Source organism: Microtus pennsylvanicus, chromosome 20 (genome assembly GCF_037038515.1).
Source record: "Microtus pennsylvanicus isolate mMicPen1 chromosome 20, mMicPen1.hap1, whole genome shotgun sequence".
Classification (NCBI taxonomy): Eukaryota; Metazoa; Chordata; class Mammalia; order Rodentia; family Cricetidae; genus Microtus; species Microtus pennsylvanicus.
In genome coordinates, this window is record NC_134598.1 from 21,948,655 (window position 1) to 21,968,164 (window position 19,510).

The 19,510-nt window shown below is 39.4% G+C and overlaps 1 protein-coding gene across 1 annotated transcript in view; it reads left to right on the forward strand.

Moving 5' to 3' along the window:
• Window positions 1–19,510, forward strand: part of Tmtc2 (transmembrane O-mannosyltransferase targeting cadherins 2) — a 381,444-nt gene that overhangs the window by 282,215 nt on the left and 79,719 nt on the right. Inside the window, exon 9 of the mRNA XM_075954329.1 lies at window positions 11,877–11,958. Coding sequence (XP_075810444.1) covers window positions 11,877–11,958 — 82 coding nt within the window. The remainder of the gene's footprint in view (window positions 1–11,876; window positions 11,959–19,510) is intronic.

Genomic DNA, 19,510 nt, shown 5'->3' on the forward strand with positions numbered 1-19,510 from the left:
GGTTTCTTTAATCTGAATCTTTAACTGCTTCTCTTGAGACGAATTCTGTTTTCCTGAGGATTAGACCTATGGAGTTCAATTAATTAGATCTTTGATTCCCAGCTGAAGAGCATGAAACTCATTCAAATCGGTGACTTCCTCTGGCTGTTTACCTCCTAGGGACTCAGGTTTCTGTTTCTGGATCCAGTGCTTTCTTTTAGTGTCCTGGGTAAATCATCAAAGAATTTTATGTCTAAATAAATTAAGTGACTCCCGCATCCTTTATTGCCGAAGCTTTTTACCAAAAGAAATGAAATGAATTGAAATTGGGGAATTATTTACATCTGGCTTTGTCCTCTTGAAGAGCGTTTGGATTTCCGAACAAGTGGCTCTCTGCCAGTGACAAATGGAGGTTCTGAGATTGCTCTGCCATCTTCCCTTACCTTTTATGGTGTCCGGGGATTTTTTTTGCTCTCCGTTGTGACCCAGCTGCAAAACAGCTGTTGTTTGGGCTCTGGTCCTTCTACTCTCACAAGACAGTTTTTCTAACCTCCCCCAAGGGGCTTAAACTTGTGCACCAGTGTCAACTCTGAGCTCTTCTAAGTTCAGAAGAGCCCCCTGAGGGTCCACGGAGCAGAGAAGCACCCCTTTGCTATTGCTAAGCAGTTGACTGGAGCAACCCAGTGAGCGCTTATGACCTTGCTCAAGGAATAGACCCAGTACTCCAACAGGCCTGCTAGGTGTTTGGATTCCTTGCTCTGAGCTAAGATCCAAGGCTTTTCCATTTTCATTGAGTCCTTAAAGGCATTCCCCTCTGTAGCCATGGAGATCTTCCCCCCACCCCCCGGAAGCCATTCTCATGGTGAACTTTTTTTTTTTAGTTAATTATTTATTAAAGATTTCTGCCTCCTCCCCGCCACTGCCTCCCATTTTCCTCCCCCTCCCCTGGTCAAGTTCCCCTCCCTCGTCAACCAAAAGAGCAATCAGGGTTCCCTGCCCTGTGGTAAGTCCAAGGACCACCTACCTCCATCCAGGTCTAGTAAGGTGAGCATCAGGGTGAACTTTTGATACCGTCTTGTGGATTACAGGATGCTGCTTAAATTTGTAATATCTTGCTGTTCCTTTTGGAGACAAATTGTTGCTGTGAATGGCATTAGGCACGGAATTCTGGATGTCATACAGGCCTCTGCGCTATCCCTCATCCAGTTAGGGTATACATTTGTGTAATAAGTGGGACTATCCAATCACCAGATCTGTGAGAAACCCATTTCTGTGGTTTATATTTAAAGGACTTGTGTTTTGAGCCCTTGCTTTTCTAAGGTATTTAACATTCTTCCTGCCTTTTCACTCTTTCCCTCTCTCTGGCCTTTGGCTAACTGTTGATTAAACGGTTCTTCTAAGTGGTTTACAATTAGAAAGGAGATTCCAAATGGCAATTCGAGTCCAAAAGTGTCACAACAAAAGTAGGGGTCAAGAGTCAGAATACCTAGGAGGGAAAGACGCAGCTTGAAGAACCCAAGCACTTGAAATTTGGCCACGGCCATAGTTGGAAATTTATCTTGGAATGTTCGAAGTACATTTTGGGTTTTACCTTGGAAATTTTCAATTTACATGACAAAAAACTGTTGTAATTTATGTTGTGGTTTCATGTGTTCTTTTTTTTTTTATCCTCTTTGGGTCTTGTCTCCTTCTAATGACATTCCTTGCACTACCCTTCATGGCCAGACATATATAAATGTAATAACCATCTGTAACTTCACTATCCATTTTTCTTCTCCTCCCCCATTTCTGCCCTTTTCTCAGGCTTCAAAAATTACTTAACATACCCCATACTCATGGCCTCGGTCCCCAAATCCACTGGCCATTTCAAGCACTTGACACAATTTACTACTGCAGTTTTCATGAAATATATTTCACCTTGCTTTTAGCTATTTGGTTCAGAGTGATTTACGCACATTTTTGCCAACCCAAATACCTCAAAAACCCATAGATAATCACTAGGTAATCCCTATCAACCCCATTTTTGAACTCTTAGTCTTAGCCCGTAAGCCTGCACTTTGCTCTTCCTTTAATACCTTCCCATCAGTGTCACCGTCTGTCTCCCTTATGCCATCTGCCCTTCCTCCTACTACTCTGAGAAGATATCCAATTCTGTTTTCTCTGATGCCAGACATCTTGTCTGCACTTCTGTACCCCCCGACATGTCCTGTCTGCTCCCATCGCACCTTATTATCCTGCTCATCATTACAGAGGTCACTGGGAAGCATCAGAGAGCATCTCCGTGTGACTGCAGAGCGCTGTGCTCTGCTGAGCCCTCTCTTCCTGGGATGCTGCTTCACCTCTCTCAGTCTGATTTCCGTCCTGTGGTTTGTTCCTCTCCCGGGCCCTTCCTTGCTGCTCCCCTTCTCAGCGTTCCTTTCTGTTTACCGTTCAAACAATGTACTGCGCATCTTTTGATCATTAAATCAAGCGTTGGTTCATTTGGAAACTTTTCATGTGTGCTTTGACTAGGTCAAACCAAATGTTTATTACTTATGTTAGTGCAGCCTAATACAGCTGCAATTTTATACTTTACCAAGACAGGAGTTATGCCTGTTAGCAAAATCCTTTTTTACCTTAGTATGTAACAGTTCTAGGCACATACTGGGTGTCCTATAAGTAGTTGTAAAATTAAGGGAATTAATAAACATATTTAATGTGTTATGTAAATTTTATGTATGTATATATAGCTTTAAAGTAAAAGGTGTGAATATATTTACCTATTTAATTATAAAGTTGATTTAAATGAAAATTCTACTTCATTAGAGCTTTCTTGGGCATTTTAATTGCATGTCTAAATACTGTTCTCACCAACTGAGATTATGGATGAATAAGATTTAATGTTGAGACTTTGGTTTAACATGACTCTGAGTTTGGCATAACAATACAATGTAATAGTCAAAATAATTTGCCCAGATGCAGGTTATGATATGGTTGAATACTATCAAATTAATTATCTCCTCTAACTGCTATTAAGGTATGTGTGCATGATTCCTTTAGGCTTTTGGGGAACATGTACTAATAAACATATGTAGATGGGAAATTTGCATTGGAACACAACTGGAACTCTAACTATGTTAAACATCTTCAATTATGAATCATTTATAGATGTTAGCCATTTAATTTTTTTTACCTTAAGAATTTTAAAGGTTTATTTACCCATAGTTTCAAAGTCATGTGGAAAAAAAACCTAATATTTAATATTTTTAGGTAGTCTAAATACATGTTTTTGAAAGGTCAAGGCTGTGTGATTTTTTTCCTAGAGAGTTATAGAAATAAAGTCTATTGACAGCAGGTAAGAAACTGACAGACTAAGAAACAGTTTTGCCCAATTTAGTCTGATAAAACCATAAGTATATTGGAATTGGTTATAGGAAGACATGTGAGAGGTTACTCCCAGAATCATGAGTGTCTCTTAGGCAGCCACAGCACTGGAGAGTCCCACCGCTAGCCTGGCTGAGGACTCACAGAAGCTGGACCACAGGATTCATCTCCTCAATCTACCATCCACTCTTGGATACCCAACCCCTCTGGCCATTCACAGCTGTGGAGAGAGCAGGATGACAGAATAGTCGGAATCTCAGATGAGGGGCTGAGGACTCTTCCCCACTTCCAGCATGGATCGTGAATAGGCAGGCTCTTGTGTGATTCTCCTGTACCTGCAATGTTGTGGGGACCTCCGGGTGATCACAACTGTCTTGATTTCAAGAAGGCACAGCAGCCATGTCATGCATAGAAGCCATTACAGCAAGTTTGAAATCATTTGAAATAGCCAATTAAATTGATCGTGAATGTTTACATTTAATGTTGTTCTTGATATGCCTTTGTCTATTATTAAAAGCTTTATAACTGTACGTAGATGATGTGGTTTGCTTTTGAGTTTATTGTTATAATTTCCTCTTGCTTGGCCTTTTTGCAAGTTTTCTTTCTTTTCTTCTAATGCAAAGCATTAGATATTTGGTCTCTCTATTTCCTGTCCACTCCTTGTGTGTGGCCCTTGATACAGCCGGTCTTTATTACTTAGTCCTCCAGAGTCTGTGTTGCCTTGACATCTCAAACAAATAAAACTCTAATAGCCCTCTACACATAGCTTGTTCCTACTGATGCACTTACAAACCTTTCCCAGAAGAATAAATAATTCCTTCATTTGTTCAAGTGACTGCAGAGTCATTCTTGAGTGATTTTTAATGCTACACTACACCCAGACCTGACCCATCGGGCTCACATTGTCTCAACAAAAAAAAAAATCTTCCGTCTTATTACTTTTCAGCTCTTCCACTGTGGCCACCCCGATGCAGACCACGAGCGTAAACTCTCTGGAAGTGCAATGGAATGAGTTCTCCATTCCAAGACTGGAGGCTTTAGGTGTGGCTTCAGTAGTCTACTTAAAACACTCCACTGTTTTTTAATTGCATTAGTTAATGAATTGATTGATTGATTAATAAGATAAATCATGTATACATGTGAGATGGAGGACACTTGTGGGAATCAGTTTTCCCCTACCACACTGTTTACCCTGAGGATTGAACTCTGATTGTTAGACCTGGCAGTAAGTGCCTTCATTCATCGAGCCTTCTTATTGGACTCAGTGTCATGTTCATATGCCATCAGAAGATACCCTGGGTTGACCCCAGCAGCTCAAACCCCAAAATGGAAATGACCCAGAGTGGATGAGTATGGCCCCTGTCCAAAGTATAGCACTCTTGAACTGGACCATTTTATGCTGTTCCTAGAGAACTCAAGAACAATGGCAATGGGTTTTTGATCCTACTGCACCTACTGGCTTTGGGGGAGCCTAGGCAGTTTGGATGCTCACCTTACTAGACCTGGATGGAGGTGGGTGGTCCTTGGACTTCCCACAGTCAGGGAACCCTGATTGCTCTTCGAGCTGATGAGGGAGGGAGACTTGATCGGGGGAGGGGGAGGAGGAGGGAAATGGGAGGCGGTGGTGGGGAGAAGGCAGAAATCCTTAATAAATAAATAAATTAAAAAAATAAAATAAAAATAAAAAAATAAGAGCAAGGGGACGGTAGAAATCAATAGATCATATGGCACCCAGAATTGAGTGTGGGTTTTAATACCAGAAATGTACAGAATGGAGATAGAAGCTCCAGAGTCAACATGTAGGCCTAGTGAGCCCCATCCAGTGCCGCCCCTCTTCTAGACATTCCTGTGACTTTTGTGGGATTTCCTCAATCTTCTGCTGCTATATCATGCTAGTGCGTGCTAGTCTATACCTGCTGACTTGCTGGCCTGCTTGTCTTTATTCACTTTGATGACTTCTCATGTGTTGCTTAGGGACTTGACCACCGGATACTCCCAAAGGGATATTCTGCCTGTCAGCTTGTATTGTTTTCTCACCAGTGCACTCCACACTGACAGTGAGCTGGGTTTTCTCTTGTCTATTCCACAACTAGACAGAGAGCAGCACAAAGACACAACCTTCCTGTTGATTACACTGCTCAAGACACTCCTTGCTATTAAATCTGTGGTCACTTCTCTTTCCCTCTCGGTAGCTTTAGACAGACTGTGTTTATGGCCACATCTCTTGACTGCTAACAAAACACTGGTGCTTTTTAACACTCTGCTCAAGAAGGGTACCTCTTCCTTCATCAGTCATGAAATACCAATGGACCCATCGTTGGGTTCAACTTGCCATTGGAATCCCAACTGCAACATGAGTCAGTGATAGAGGTGATATAATTAAGACACTATAATTAGGTTATAAACTACAGTTTTATTCTGTCTGCAACAATATTGTGCTGACCTTCCCTCTCTTAAAGATTTCCCATGAAATCATCTTAATTGAAGCACAGTATTCAAGTCCGTGGTGGTAAGCACTGAGTTTATGTAAACAAGGCTTCAAGGAAAAGAGGGAACAACTTCAAGTATTTGCATCTGTTTCCCTGGAACTAATGCCTATAAATATAACTGGCCTACAGAATGTAACCATGGTTTAAAGCTCTGTGGCATCCAGAAGATAGCCTCCCAGGAAAATATTATTACATTTTAATGAAGTATTTATGATATGAATTCCTATTTAATATACTTATAATGATTTTGTCTCCTTTTTGCAACTTTATTGATAAATGTGTGATGCCATCTAAGAAGAATATCTTAAAGTTTCACTGTTGGGTTTTTGCTTTTTTTTTTTTTACGCATTCTGGTCTTTATTCTTGCTTTATTCTTGGTGTCTTCAAACTGCTTTTTCTCTTTTGCTCAAATGGTGTGGCTGATTTTCAGAACAGTAACTCAGCTGCATGTAATGGCACACTCTCTGTGAATAAGATGCACCCCTCTTCATGCCTTCTCTCTGTTTGCCTGTGATTTAACACCTGAAGTTGTGATCTTTTTTTTCTCTTGTGGGCTCCCAAGTAATCTGCAACTTTTGTCTGACGTGACTACAAATTGTTGGCCCTATAACTCCGTCCTGGGAGCTGTTTTGATAGAGTAGCTCCAGAAAACCCATAATATGGTTTTCTTCCTGATGCCAATTATTTAATAAAGCTAAGTGAACCAGCAGATGAAGGGATATGTAGGTGAGTTTTGAGAAGGATCTGGAGTGTCTCTCCTAGCAATGCTGAAGTTTTTATGTGGAAACGGAAGCTCAGCATACCCTGTAGTTTAAGATTCAAGGTTTATTCTTAATGTGAGGCTTTATCACATTGGCATAATAGATTATTAATTCACCCTCCATCCTATTTTCCTTCTCTGGAGTATCAAGCGTGAGGCTAAAAACTCCAAGCTAGAGATAATTGCTGGGTCTTTCTGTGACCTGTCTTCTACCTAGGAATCCACAGTGATTGTCCTTGCGGGAACAAAAGACAATCCCATCCCACAATGAGTTCCAGTGTATCTTTTTTGGGGTATCGTATTGCTCAGAAAGTATAAAGGTTTGTTGAGCTCTGTGCCAGGAAATAAATGGAAGAAAGTCAAAACACAATGCAAGAGTGCAAAGTCTTGTCATCAGGGATTTTTCAGGGTAATTGCTATTCTGAACTATGGTATCACGACACTTTGTAAAGGACATCTACTGTGCCATGAATAATTCGTCCCTAAAGATTAGTACAAAAAATTGAGTATAATTTTTATTACAATTTTTGAAAGCTTTTTCATTGTATTTATTGTACGTGGACTTGTGTCACATAAGGGCATTTTCATATACCTATGTTTTATGATCTCTCCCACACTCCCTCCCCACCCCCACCCATGTTTCCTCTGTGTTCCCCTAGAGAGTTTTGCTTTCGCATCATATACAAACATGATGGATTGTGTGTATCTTCCTAAAGTTTAGGAAGCACATATCAGAGCAACTGATTTTTCTTTAAAAAAAATTAATAACTCAAACAAAAGCTATGTATAATAATCTAATTCTAACACTGCATGAAGTATTCCAAGTCTTGTAAGCAAGAGATTCCAGAACTGTTGTGGTAGTTTATGCATATCTGTGTGTAAAAACTTATGCCTCTACTATATGGCCATACAGATTGTATTTGAAAATCATTGGTTAGCTTTTGGTAGAGATGCCATGGGCTTCACATCCATGCAGCTTGCTGCTTGTTCCTGAGCTGCAATAGTGGCAGCACCAGTTTGATGCATCAGCAAAAATAACTGGAAGGCAAAATCATGATGTGGAATATGCGATATGAACTGAGTTGTATGTTTTCTTTCATGTATTTGTGTCATTGCTCACAAACAGCCAAGGGCTGGATTGGAGCAGGGTTTGGGAGCATGGGCTACTGTTTAATGTCGCCTTGTTTGTTTCACATGAATTTGAACCATACTGTTTTGTGTGTATTTAGTACTTAACACAGTCTCCTTTCCTTGATTTCTGAACAATTCTCTTATTTCATTTTTTTTTGTATTTGTCCACGTATTTAGGCAGGGTCTGATATATCCTCTTGCCTCCACCTCCTGGGTGCTAGGATTATGGATGTGTACCACCACACCTGTCTTGTATAGCATGGTGATTGAACCCAGGGTCCTATGCATGGTAGGCATATTATCAGATGTGCTATATCCAAGTCCCACCTCCCCCCAATTTATTTTTCTCCATATTTTAAAATTCCCATTGCCTTCAAACTAATGGTAGTTGAAATAGTAAATGTGATTGTATGCAATATTACTTACCAATGACCAACTTTTTTCCTAGGACTCAGTAATGCACCTACTTGTCAGTTCATTGATTCTTAAGTTTTAAATGCTTTCATGAGCTTTTCCTTTTCTTTATTATTTGGTATTTCTCTGAATAGTAACCAAAGCTGATAGATTTTTTTAATAGTGTAATATTTTTTTTCCCAGAAAGAGGGATCACCATGATCATCTTGTATTGGAGATTATGGGTCTTGGTTTCTTTTAGTAACCGGTGTCTTGAGTGCCGATGCGTGTTTTTATAGCTGCCTACTGTTGTTTCACCAGTGAATGATACATGAAGATTTTACTGCTCATTTTACTGGGACATTGATAAATGAGCCGGTTTCTTCCTTACTGTCCTTAAAACCTTAAGTGGAAAAAAGTTCAAAGCCTTTTTTTTTTAAATCTCATATACCATTTTTATGGGCACTTTACTAATGATAGATTTTATTAACTTCTATAAATTCCTGGAATATTATTTTCCTGATGATTTAAAGAATGAACATGTGCTTTGAAGCTGTGTACCCAGGAAATCATGTTCTTTGTTATTCATTACAGTATCCTGTTACACACGCATGTGTGTGTGCATATATCTAAATAATGAGCAACATTGGTTACAAGTTTCTAATGTACCTACGTAATATTATCACTTTATATGTATCATCGTCGTGCAATTCAAAATTTCTATGAAATGGCCTTTACATTAAAAGAAATAGTACACATTGTTTTTATAACAGGTTTCATTTACAAAAACCTTGTGATGAGAAAGAACAGTATTTCCATGAAGGTGAGACTGTGTTCTTCCTACACTTAGTTCCTCTTCATAATCACCTGGCTGGCATTGGTAGTGCAGCTATTTGATAGTTCACCCTTTGGGCTGTCCACTTTATGAGTTTGGACAAATGAATCATGATCCAGCCATCGCGGAGAGTGGGTTCTCTGTGCTCCGTCTAAATCCTCCTTTCTGCAATAGCACAGAGTACTGCTAAAAGACGGGATGATTTTCCTTGAGTCATAGAGATAAACAAGTGTGGAATTGCTCTGCTCGTCTAGAATCCGTCCTCCTATTTCAGACACCAGGCTGATTCTTCAGTTAGTGAACTGGTGAAATTGCTGCTGTTACCTTATGAAAGCCCACAGATGCGTATATATGAAACTTTGCTCTCCGCTTCCTCCTCAATTTTGAAGGTCCGACTTGAGACATTACTCTTAAGGAACACTGGAGTTTTAGTCACTGGGTAGTTGATGAGACTTACTGTTAGAGAGTGGCTGCTGAGTGCAGTGGCATTATTGAAGTGAAAGGACTTCTGAAGTCCATTTTTCCGAGCATGAGGTTATCCCTGGCTATAGGTGATAGGGACTGAGGGGTAATGCATAGCAGTTAGGAAAGTGATTGCCTGTAGGATGTAGTAACTCATTTTTTTTTAATGAATGGATGAAAAAATGTCTGAGAAGATACAAACAAATGAATCAAAAGTTGCCTAGATTGAGAATAACAAGGGATTTGCATACATTTAACTTAAAACATTGTTTGCAGTAACCTTTGTTTAAAAGATGTATATGAACAAAGAATGAAGCATTGCCTGAGGTGTATGTAGTATATAAACAAGGAGGACTGTACAGATAGTTTGGAAAAACTCTCTAGACGTACGCTGGTACTTAGCTGTCACTTGGAGTCCACATAGATCTTCATTCCTGCCTTGTCAAACCAGAGACCACTCTGATAAATTTCTTCCTAGTGTTCTCTTATTTGTTACTATGGATAATTGTGTTGAAGCAATAACCAGGTCAAGATCGTACTGCTTCATAAGCTGCCTGGATCATTTGATTTCAAGAAAAATAAAATTGTTTCCTGAAAGCATTTCTCTCTTGTTATTATTTTTCTGTGATGTCACTATTTGACTAAAACTAAAGCTAAGAAGGTAAGCTAGTTTCTGATAGAGTCCTAGGTTAGCAGAACTTCAGATCTGAATGTTAGCAGCAATGAAAAACAGCCGTTGGAAGTTCTCCACGTTGTTACTTCATTTCTTCCTTGGAAGTAGATAGTAATTACATCCACGAAAGAACATTTGCTGTAGTAAGAGATGAGGGATGTCTAGAAGAGAACTAGTGTCATCTTTGTTGCCTGGGACCAATGTTTGTTCCCTCTGCACTAGAGCCCATCACTCATTGTCTTTGTGTTCTCTCATTTAACCTTGGCCGTGTTTAACATTCAGCATCTCTGAGTTGTATCTGGGGGTCAACTTTCCCAAGTGTGATATATGCTCGAAGGATCAGAGAAGAGAATGGCCATGGGAAAGCACTCTTCTTTAGCACTGACCAGAACTCTGTATTTCTTTATTTTTTTGAGTGTATGCGAGATTGTGTGTGTGTGTGTGTGTGCGCGCGCGCCCGCGCGTGCATTCCTGCATGTCTGTATTTGCGGCTGGTAATTGAAATTGAACCTAAGGCCTGATACCAGACCACCGAGCTATAGCTACCTGCCTTTTAGCTTATTATTTTTGAGACAGAGTCTTCATAAGTTGCCCTGGTTACCCATTTGGTAGCCAACACGGGCTTGTGGAATTTGTGGTCCTCAAGCTTCAGTCTCCTGACTACAGGAGAACTCTTAGAATTATAGGTCTATGTCTTCCGTTCTGGCTTGCTTGAGAAGTTAACGGTATTCTGAATATTTTTTATAGTCTCAGGCATGCTCTGGACTCTTCTCTCCAGCGTTAAATAGGTGTACACGCACTTTCTCTCAATTAAAATCCCCGTGTCTAAGCCATTCCTAGCTCATCTGCCTCTACATGAAATTAGTGTAAGACAAGCAGAATGGAACTTGATGGTTGGAGCTAGGCTACATTTTCACTCTCAGTGCATAACTCCTATTGGCAGTAACCACTGTGATGGGAGCTGAGGGAATACTTTATTAAGATAAAATAATAAAGACAATAAAACAGAAAGTGAAAGCGCTTGGCAGTAGCTCAGTTGGTAAAAGGCCCTGAAAGTGTCTGAGCTCAATCATCAGAACAGATTTTGGGGGCCTGGAGAGGCAGCTCAACATTTAAGGACTCTTGCTGCTCTTCCAGAGAACCCAGGTTCTGTTCCTAGAACCCACATGGCAGCTAGCATGAAGTTTAGTTAAAGGGATTCGATACTCCCTTCTGGCCCCTGCAGGCTCCAGGCAGTCACATGATACACATCCATGCATTGCAGGCAAAAGCTCTCATTCACATGAAATAAGAAGTAAATATTTATTTATTAAGGATTTCTGCCTCCTCCCCAAAGCTAAAAAAAAAAAAAAAAACAAAAAAAAGAAGTAAATATTTAACATCTAAGATCATCTTTTGGCCTGCACATGTATGTGAATCTATGCATACTCATGCGATGCACATGCACTACCCAAAGAAAAGCTAAAAATGGCAATGGTGTTTCTAGAACCCATTTTACCCTTTTTATTTCTATGACACTTATAAAATCCCTTTCTGCTCCCCAGCCTCCTCTTTGATCACATGGATGGACTCACCATTCCTTCTGGTCTTCTCTTCTTGATGCTTCCCAGGATCCTGAAGTCAGTCTTTCCTCTCAACACATGCTCCTCGGTCATCCTCAGTTAGAAGAAATAAGGGCTTTTCCCCAGCACTGTTTATCTGTAGACATTAGTGTATTTCGTTTGTGTCCAGAGGTGAAAAATAATTCATCATGATCCGCTGCTGAATCATCCGTTTTCTCTGTTTTTCAAGGGTCGTAAGAGTGAGGCCGAAAAGTTCTTCTTGAAGGCCATTGAGCTGGATCCCACCAAAGGAAACTGTTACATGCACTATGGTGAGTCGTGATACTTTTCCCATGACCCCCCACCTCTGCTGTCCATGCTGAAGGGAGATTTCGGTTCTTTGCTGGTCAGAGACCTTTGGGAGGAGGCTGACTTCCTCCTTCCAGGTTTAGCCGCACGCTACATCCTTCCGTTTCCATTTAAAACGTCACACTCAGGAGGGCTCCGCACTACATTTTCCTTCAGCGAATTTTCATTGGCCTTTAATGGACTAGGCAGGTTTCCAATTGTTTCTTTCAAGTTCAGCACAGCGTTTTAAATGAGATCCCATCAGGAAAGCATCTAGCTCTTTGTCTGAGGCATAGTTTATAATAAAAATATTAGCTTCTTTTTTTTTCTCTCATTCTGCACAGTAATGTATTGCTCATGGAGCATGCCAACTTGATGTTTTAGGAGTTTACATTTTGGCCTCAACGGCTTGCTTTCTGGAAGATATGTATGTATACCAGGCTGTAAATACCTAACAGCGAGGCCAAGCATAAGCTATAACAAGTGCAAGGAATGTCTGTCTCATGGCATTTAGCCTTGGTCTTAATCAGTTCAGAATGAGCTTACATAACACTCTATCATTATCCTGACTCATGTGTTTAGCCACCAAAGTATACAGCTGGCTGGTGTGGGATAAGATGTGCTGGATCTACCAGATTTGTAGATGGGCTGTCTCTCAAGGAACAATAGCATCAAGCATTTTCTTTTGCTAAGCCCATGAGAAACAAGATAGTGAGTTAAAAAAAAATTACCCCTGACTTTATGTGTTAGGTATTATTGGGTAGTAAATGTAAACATGTTCAGAAATGAAATCCTTAGGAAATACAGCGATTATTCCTCTATGGTACTAATTCCTTCTCCCAGTTTTCAGCTAGAAAGAAAGAAGCAGCAGTGATGGCTAGGAGCATAGAAGAATGGAAATAATAAAATGCAGGAAACACTGAACCAACCACACATGAATCTTTTCATGTGTATGTTATTGTATGTGTATGCGTGTGAACCTAGTCACATGATGCTTTGTTTTAGGCAGAACACATGATATCAAAGCATGTATATGACCACTCTGTCTTTGCTTGTTTACCATGTGTTATGATAATGACGGAGTAATTCAACCTGGCTTCAGAATTTATTATAATTTCCACAACTTTTCCTATTTGAAGCATTCCAAATTAGGATGTTTCTCATACCTGCTGGTTTGGGGTCCCCTACCACACATCAAGTCATCTCCACGATTATTTTGCTAGAGCATGAGAGGACTGTTGCCTTTCAGAGGCATTTTAGGAAATAGATGTGCTGTTCTCCAACTTCCTGCTTGTTTGTTTCCATTGTTTCAAACTGGTCCTGCTTCCCATATCTTCAGAGCTAGTGTCCGCCATCATTATGTAGTGAATAGGGATCCACACAGTGAATTTCCTTACACCCCACTACTGCCACGTTTGAGACCATTATTAAAAGTCACTATTACAACCAGGGTTGTGGCTCATTGGTACGGCCCTTGCCTAGCACAGGTGAGACCTGGTGTTCAATCACGAGCACTGTGAAAGCAAAAGGAAGGGAATCTAACTTCAGACATCAGTTGCTTTGAGAATTCTTTTTTTGAAAATACCTTTTTATTTTCTTTTTTAAAAGCAGTCTTTTTTATTTTACATACCAATCCCAGTTCCCTCTCCTTCCCCCCCTTCCCACTCCTCCCACCTTAGTCCCACCCCCCTCATATCTACTTCTCAGAGAGTGTAAGGCCTCCCATGGGGAGTCAACAAAGTATGTCTGTCATATCACTTTGAGGCAGGACCAAGCACCCTCCCCCATATCTAGGCTGAACAAGGTATCCCTTCATAGGGAAAGGACTCCAAAAAGCCAGTTCATGTACTAGGGATAAATACTGGTCCCATTGCCAGTGGCCCCACAGACTGCCCAGCCACACAACTGTCACTCACATTCAGAGGGCCTAGTTTCTTCCTATGCAGGTTCCCCAGTTGTCAGTCCAATGTCAGTGAGCTCCCACTACCTCAGGTCAACTGTTTTTGTGGGTTTCCCTGCCATGGTCTTAATCCATTTGCTCATATTGTCTCGCCTCCCTCTCCTCAACTGAACTCTGGGAGTTCAGCCCAATGCTTAGCTGTGAATCTACTTCCATCAGTTGCTGGATGAAGGTTCTGTGATGACAATTAAGTTAGTCATCAATCTGATTACAGGGAAAGTCCAGTTCAGGTACCCTTTCTACTATTGCTTAGAGTCATCGCTAGGGTCATCCTTGTGGATTGCTGGAAATTTTCCTAGTGCCAGATTTCTCGCTAACCCCATGATTGTTCCCTCTATCAAGATACCTCTTTCCTTGCTCTCCCTCTCTGTCCTTCCCCCACGTTTACCGTCCCATTCCCTTATGTTCTCCTTCTCCTCCCCATCCCTCTCCTACCACTCTCCCAGTTTACTCTGGAGATCTTGTCTATTTCCTCTTCCCAGTGGGATCCATGTATGCCTCTCTTAAGGTCTTTTTTGTTAAGTAGCTTCTCTGTGGACCGTAGGCTGGTTATCTTTGCTTTATGTCTAATATCCACTTATGAGTGAGTACATACCATGCTTGTCTTTCTGGGTCTGGGTTACCTCACTCAGCATGGTTTTTTCCCTAGGTCCATCCATTTGCCTGCATATTGCAAGATGTCATTGTTTTTTTTTTTATCACTGCGTAGTGCTCTATTGTGTATATGTACCACATTTTACTTGAAAATGGTGACAACTCATGTATTTAAATGTTTGTATAAAGATTGATTTTTTTCTTAATTCTATTGGAGTGTATTTAATGTTGAGGGTTATACAAATAATTAGAACTATATTTCCCATCTCTAAGAAGGAAAACTGCATGATTCAACTTAATTTTATAAATTACAGTGTTACTCATTGTAATAAATATTACAACACTCAGTATTTACATATAAGTGGAAAAAACTCAAGATGAGACATCAAAGGAAAAACTAATTAGGGCACATAGTCTACAAATTCACAGAACCTCGTATTAAGAACTTGAGACAATATTAATATTTGACTTTTAGAACTGAAAATTGTTTTCAATTTAAATCTATATCAACCCTCTGTTTTGCAAACAAATAGAGTGAAGCCTTGAAAAATGAAGATGATTCAACCAAAGTTAGTATAGTTGAGCAACTTTTGCATCTCTCGGTTACTCATTGTTTTCATTTTCTAGCATATGTTCTATTTCTTTTTATAACTTTGTAGATTGACAGAAAAATAGACATTTTTAATCAGTAATACAGAATGTGAGAATATTATGACTTAGCTTCAAATTCTTAGCGAAGGATTTATTTTACTTTTGTAAGATGTATCTACTTGGCACAAGATGTTGTTCCCTATTCAGAAAGTTCTGTGAAGAAATCAACACCATGATGTCATATTTAGAAAGTGATCTGCAGATGGAAGTTTCTGTCCTGCCTGGTCCTACAGCTGTTCAGTGCCAAAGAAACACACAGAGGCTTATATTAATTATCAACTGTTTGGCCTATTAGTTCAGGCTTATTACCAACTAGCTCTTACAACTTCCATGAACCCATAATTCTTGTCTATGTTTAGCCACATGGCTTGGTACCTTTTCTCAGTGCAGCATTCTCATCTTGCTTCCTCTTTTTCTGGCAGATGACTGATCTTTGCCTTTCTTCCTCCCAGAATTCTCTTAGTCTGTTCACCCTTCCTGTACTTCCTGCCTGGCTATTGGACAATCAGTGTTTTGTTAAAATAATACAAGTGACAAATCTTTACAGTATACAAGAGCATTATCCCACGGCAGTGATCTGTAGAAGGTAGAAGATTTGTTAAAAGGAGTAGCTCTGTCTTACATCTATGAGTGTATGATGTGTGTCATCTTTGAGAACATGCCAACTATTTGAAAGCTAGGTGTCAGTAGGAGACCTGGAAAGTTCAAGCATCCATGGCCAGAAAAAGTGTAGGTTCAGAGCAGTGAAAAAGAACTCATGTGGCTGGACCTGGGTAAACCCGATGGAGAAGTGGAAGATGAGTCTGAAGAGGAATTAGATAGAGTACTACCTAACAAGGCTAAGAGGTATTTCTTCTACAAGTGTGGGAATGGACGAAACTGAGAAGACAGGGTAGAGATATCAAAGTACAAAAAGAAAATGCCTTTAAAGAGTGATTACTGTGTATTGACCAAGGAATGATGATAGTTTGGAGTTAGGAGATATTGGGAAAGGAAATACATTAAAACCATCCCTCCTTTAGATAATTCTATATTGAGGGGAGAATTCTGTTTACTAATTTCTATGCCATCAATACCTAGTGTATTGTCAAATGCCCAGTAATGTCCCATGCTAGTAACTGAATTTGGAACTTAAAATTCAATGAAAGGATGTTCTCCTTGAATTTTCATTATTTTTATCCAAGAAAATTCATACTATGTTTCTCATATCAGTTCCTTGCCAATTTGCTGAAATATATAGTTTTTCATCCTGCCTTAGGGTGTTTATACCCACAGATTGAATGGGTAAAAACACTCCCACAACTTGGAAATAAATATTTAAATGAAATGTATGTGTTCTGAGTCTTTTTAAGATGTGCTTCAAATGCCAGCGAATGTTGTTTTATGGGAAATCCATCCTCTCGTGCAATTATGTGCTTTTAGTTTGCTTGTTAATCATATGAGTGATTTGGAAAAAAAATATTCAGTTATGACTGGGTAGGGAAGACATCTAGCTATGCTATATGTTCTTTCTAGTTTAGACCCTCTGGTTTCATGTCTGAAGGAGTGAGTTGTAGGGAAGTTTATTTTTCACTACAGTTTCATCTGAAAGTCTGCAAAACTGGGTACAAGGAGATAATTAAATTTTGGCCTCTGTTAACCTCCATTCTCTGAATGAGAAAAAGAGACTTGGAATAGAAGCCCAGGATGAAACTCTAGAAAGTTGATGTTGGCTCCTAGATGTTTTCCAGCATTAAAATTTTCTATCACTTTAATAATTTATCAAATATTGTTTTTAAATATTGGATCAATTTTTGCTTTTGATAAATGTGCAGGAAATGGGTTTCAAACTATGTCAAGATATCGACCTAAGTATAGCATTATATTCATGCATTGTAGAAGTGAATGTTTCCATGCCTGTGATACCAATTATATAATCTTGGTCAAGTTTGATTCATGAATCTCAGGGTGATGTCCATTGCAGATCAAGAGATTCTCCATGGATCTGTTTATCTCCAATAGGAAGTGTTTTCCAGAAAACTCAAAAGACAAGATAAGTGTTCTCTAATAAAAACCAAAATTGCTATTATAGAGAAGCCATGTGGTAAGATAAAATATATTTTATATATTTTCTTTGGATACATAGAAGCAAATGTGATGTGACTAAAATACATTAGTATATATCTAAAAGTACCTACTAGGTATAAGTTAATATATATATATGTATGTATGTATTTACTAGGTATATGTTAGTATATATCTAAAAGTACCTACTAGGTATAAGTTAGTATATATATAAAAATATCTACTAGGTATAAGTTAGTATATATTTAAAAGTATCTACTAGGTATATGTTAGTATATATTTAAAAGTATCTACTAGGTATATGTTAGTATATATATATATATATATATATATATATATATATATATATATATGTACCTACTAGGTATATGTTAGTATATATCTAAAAGTACCTACTAGGTATATGTTTTAGTCAGTGTTCTGTTTCTGTGAAGCAACATCGTGACCAAGGTAACTCTCATAAAAGAAAGCATTTAATTGGGGGCTCGCTTACAGCTTCAGAGGGTTAGTCCACAGCCATGCTGTTGGAAAGCAAAGAAGCCTGGCGCTAAAACAGTGTCTGAGAGAGCTTTACTTCTGGAGGCTGCAGGCAGATAGAGCTCTCTCTCTGCTTTTAAGCATATGAGTACTTTTTCATTTTTACCTCTTTTAAATACCTGTACCTATGCACTCTCTCTCTCTGTCTCTCTGTCTCTCTCTCTCTGTCTCTCTGTCTCTGTCTCTGTCTCTCTCTCTCTCTATATATATATATATACATATATACGTATGTTGTATACAACATACGTATGTATATAATTTTTGAAACAGGGTTTCTTTGTGTAGTTCTGACTGTCCTGAACTCTGTAGACCAGGCTGGCTACCTGCCTCTGCCTCGCAAGTACTGGCAATAAAGGCATGTACCAGCACTGCCCAGATAATTTTTAAATCATTTATAAACGGAAAAGAAACCTTAAGATGCATTCTCAAAAGAAAAAGTACTATTCAACTAAATTAAGGGCACTCATGGTGAATAATCCTGGCTCTACAAGCTGAAAGAGAGCTAATGCGGTGGCTCGTGAGGAAAAGCACGTCTTACATAAGCTTGGTGACTGGAGTTTGTTTCCCAGATCACGTGCTGCCTGCCTTGATGATGATGGACTGAGCCTCTGAAACTGTATGGGGGCCCTCTCAATTAAAGCTTTTCTTTCTAAGAGTTCCTGCGGTCATGGTGACTCCTCACAGCCATAGAAACCCTAACTAAGACACCAACTAAGAATCAACGTAAACATAGCTGTTAAATGCCTAAACATCTCTGTTTAACGGGAAGACAGGATGACTGATGACTAATGGCCAGTTTCAGAACGCCTGGGGCCAGTCTTCTCCTAGTTGGCAAACCTAGAATTTTCCTAGTACCTTTGTTGTTTCCACACTAGGGGGTGTTTACTGGGCACTTATTTCATTACTGATCGCTCATCGTGTGGATCTTCTTCATTCTCTGGAGCCATGGTTAGTTATTAAAGACAGCTATTGTCTGTCTTTCATTCACTAACCCCAGATATACACAGTGTCTTCTGTCTCAAGTATTTTCTCTGTTTAGTTTTTTCTATTGTGCACCAAAATTTCTATAATATAATATGCTGACGTCATGTTCTTTTTTTTTTTTTTTGAGGATTTAGCAAACAGTATCCTAATGGGTATATTTTCCCCTAGACTCCTATCCCTTGGGTTGACACTCTCCAATTAAGCTATTTCTCCTTAAGGTTAGCAGCAATGAGGCCATTGTCTTTTATGATTTGTGCCTTCTCTACAACCATGCCCCAATATTTAATGTCATGCTTGATAAACACATTGCTGGAGGGTGGAAGAAATTCAGGCTTACCACTGTAGAACTGTAGAAATAAGTAGCATCAGCCATCAATAATAAAGGCAATAGGGCTCCAGGCTTCCCTCTTTGTTAGGAAGTGAATGGAGAAAAAAGAAGCTATTCAACATCTAAGTAATTTTTTTCTCAGTGGTCATTCAAGCTGTTATATAAAAAGATAGCTGAAAAAATACTTCAGTAACAAATATATACAGTGATCTGAAAGAACTCAGAATATAAAACTTTATGGGCTGAGGAGATGGCGCAGGCAGTATATTGCTTAACTTGAAAACATGGGGACCTGTTTTTGATACCCAGAAACCATATTTAAAATAAAATTTAATACATGCATTCACAGGGTGTGGTTGTAGTGCTAGGAAGACCCCTGGGAGGTGATGGACAAGGCACCCAGCCTGGTTTCCTTTGT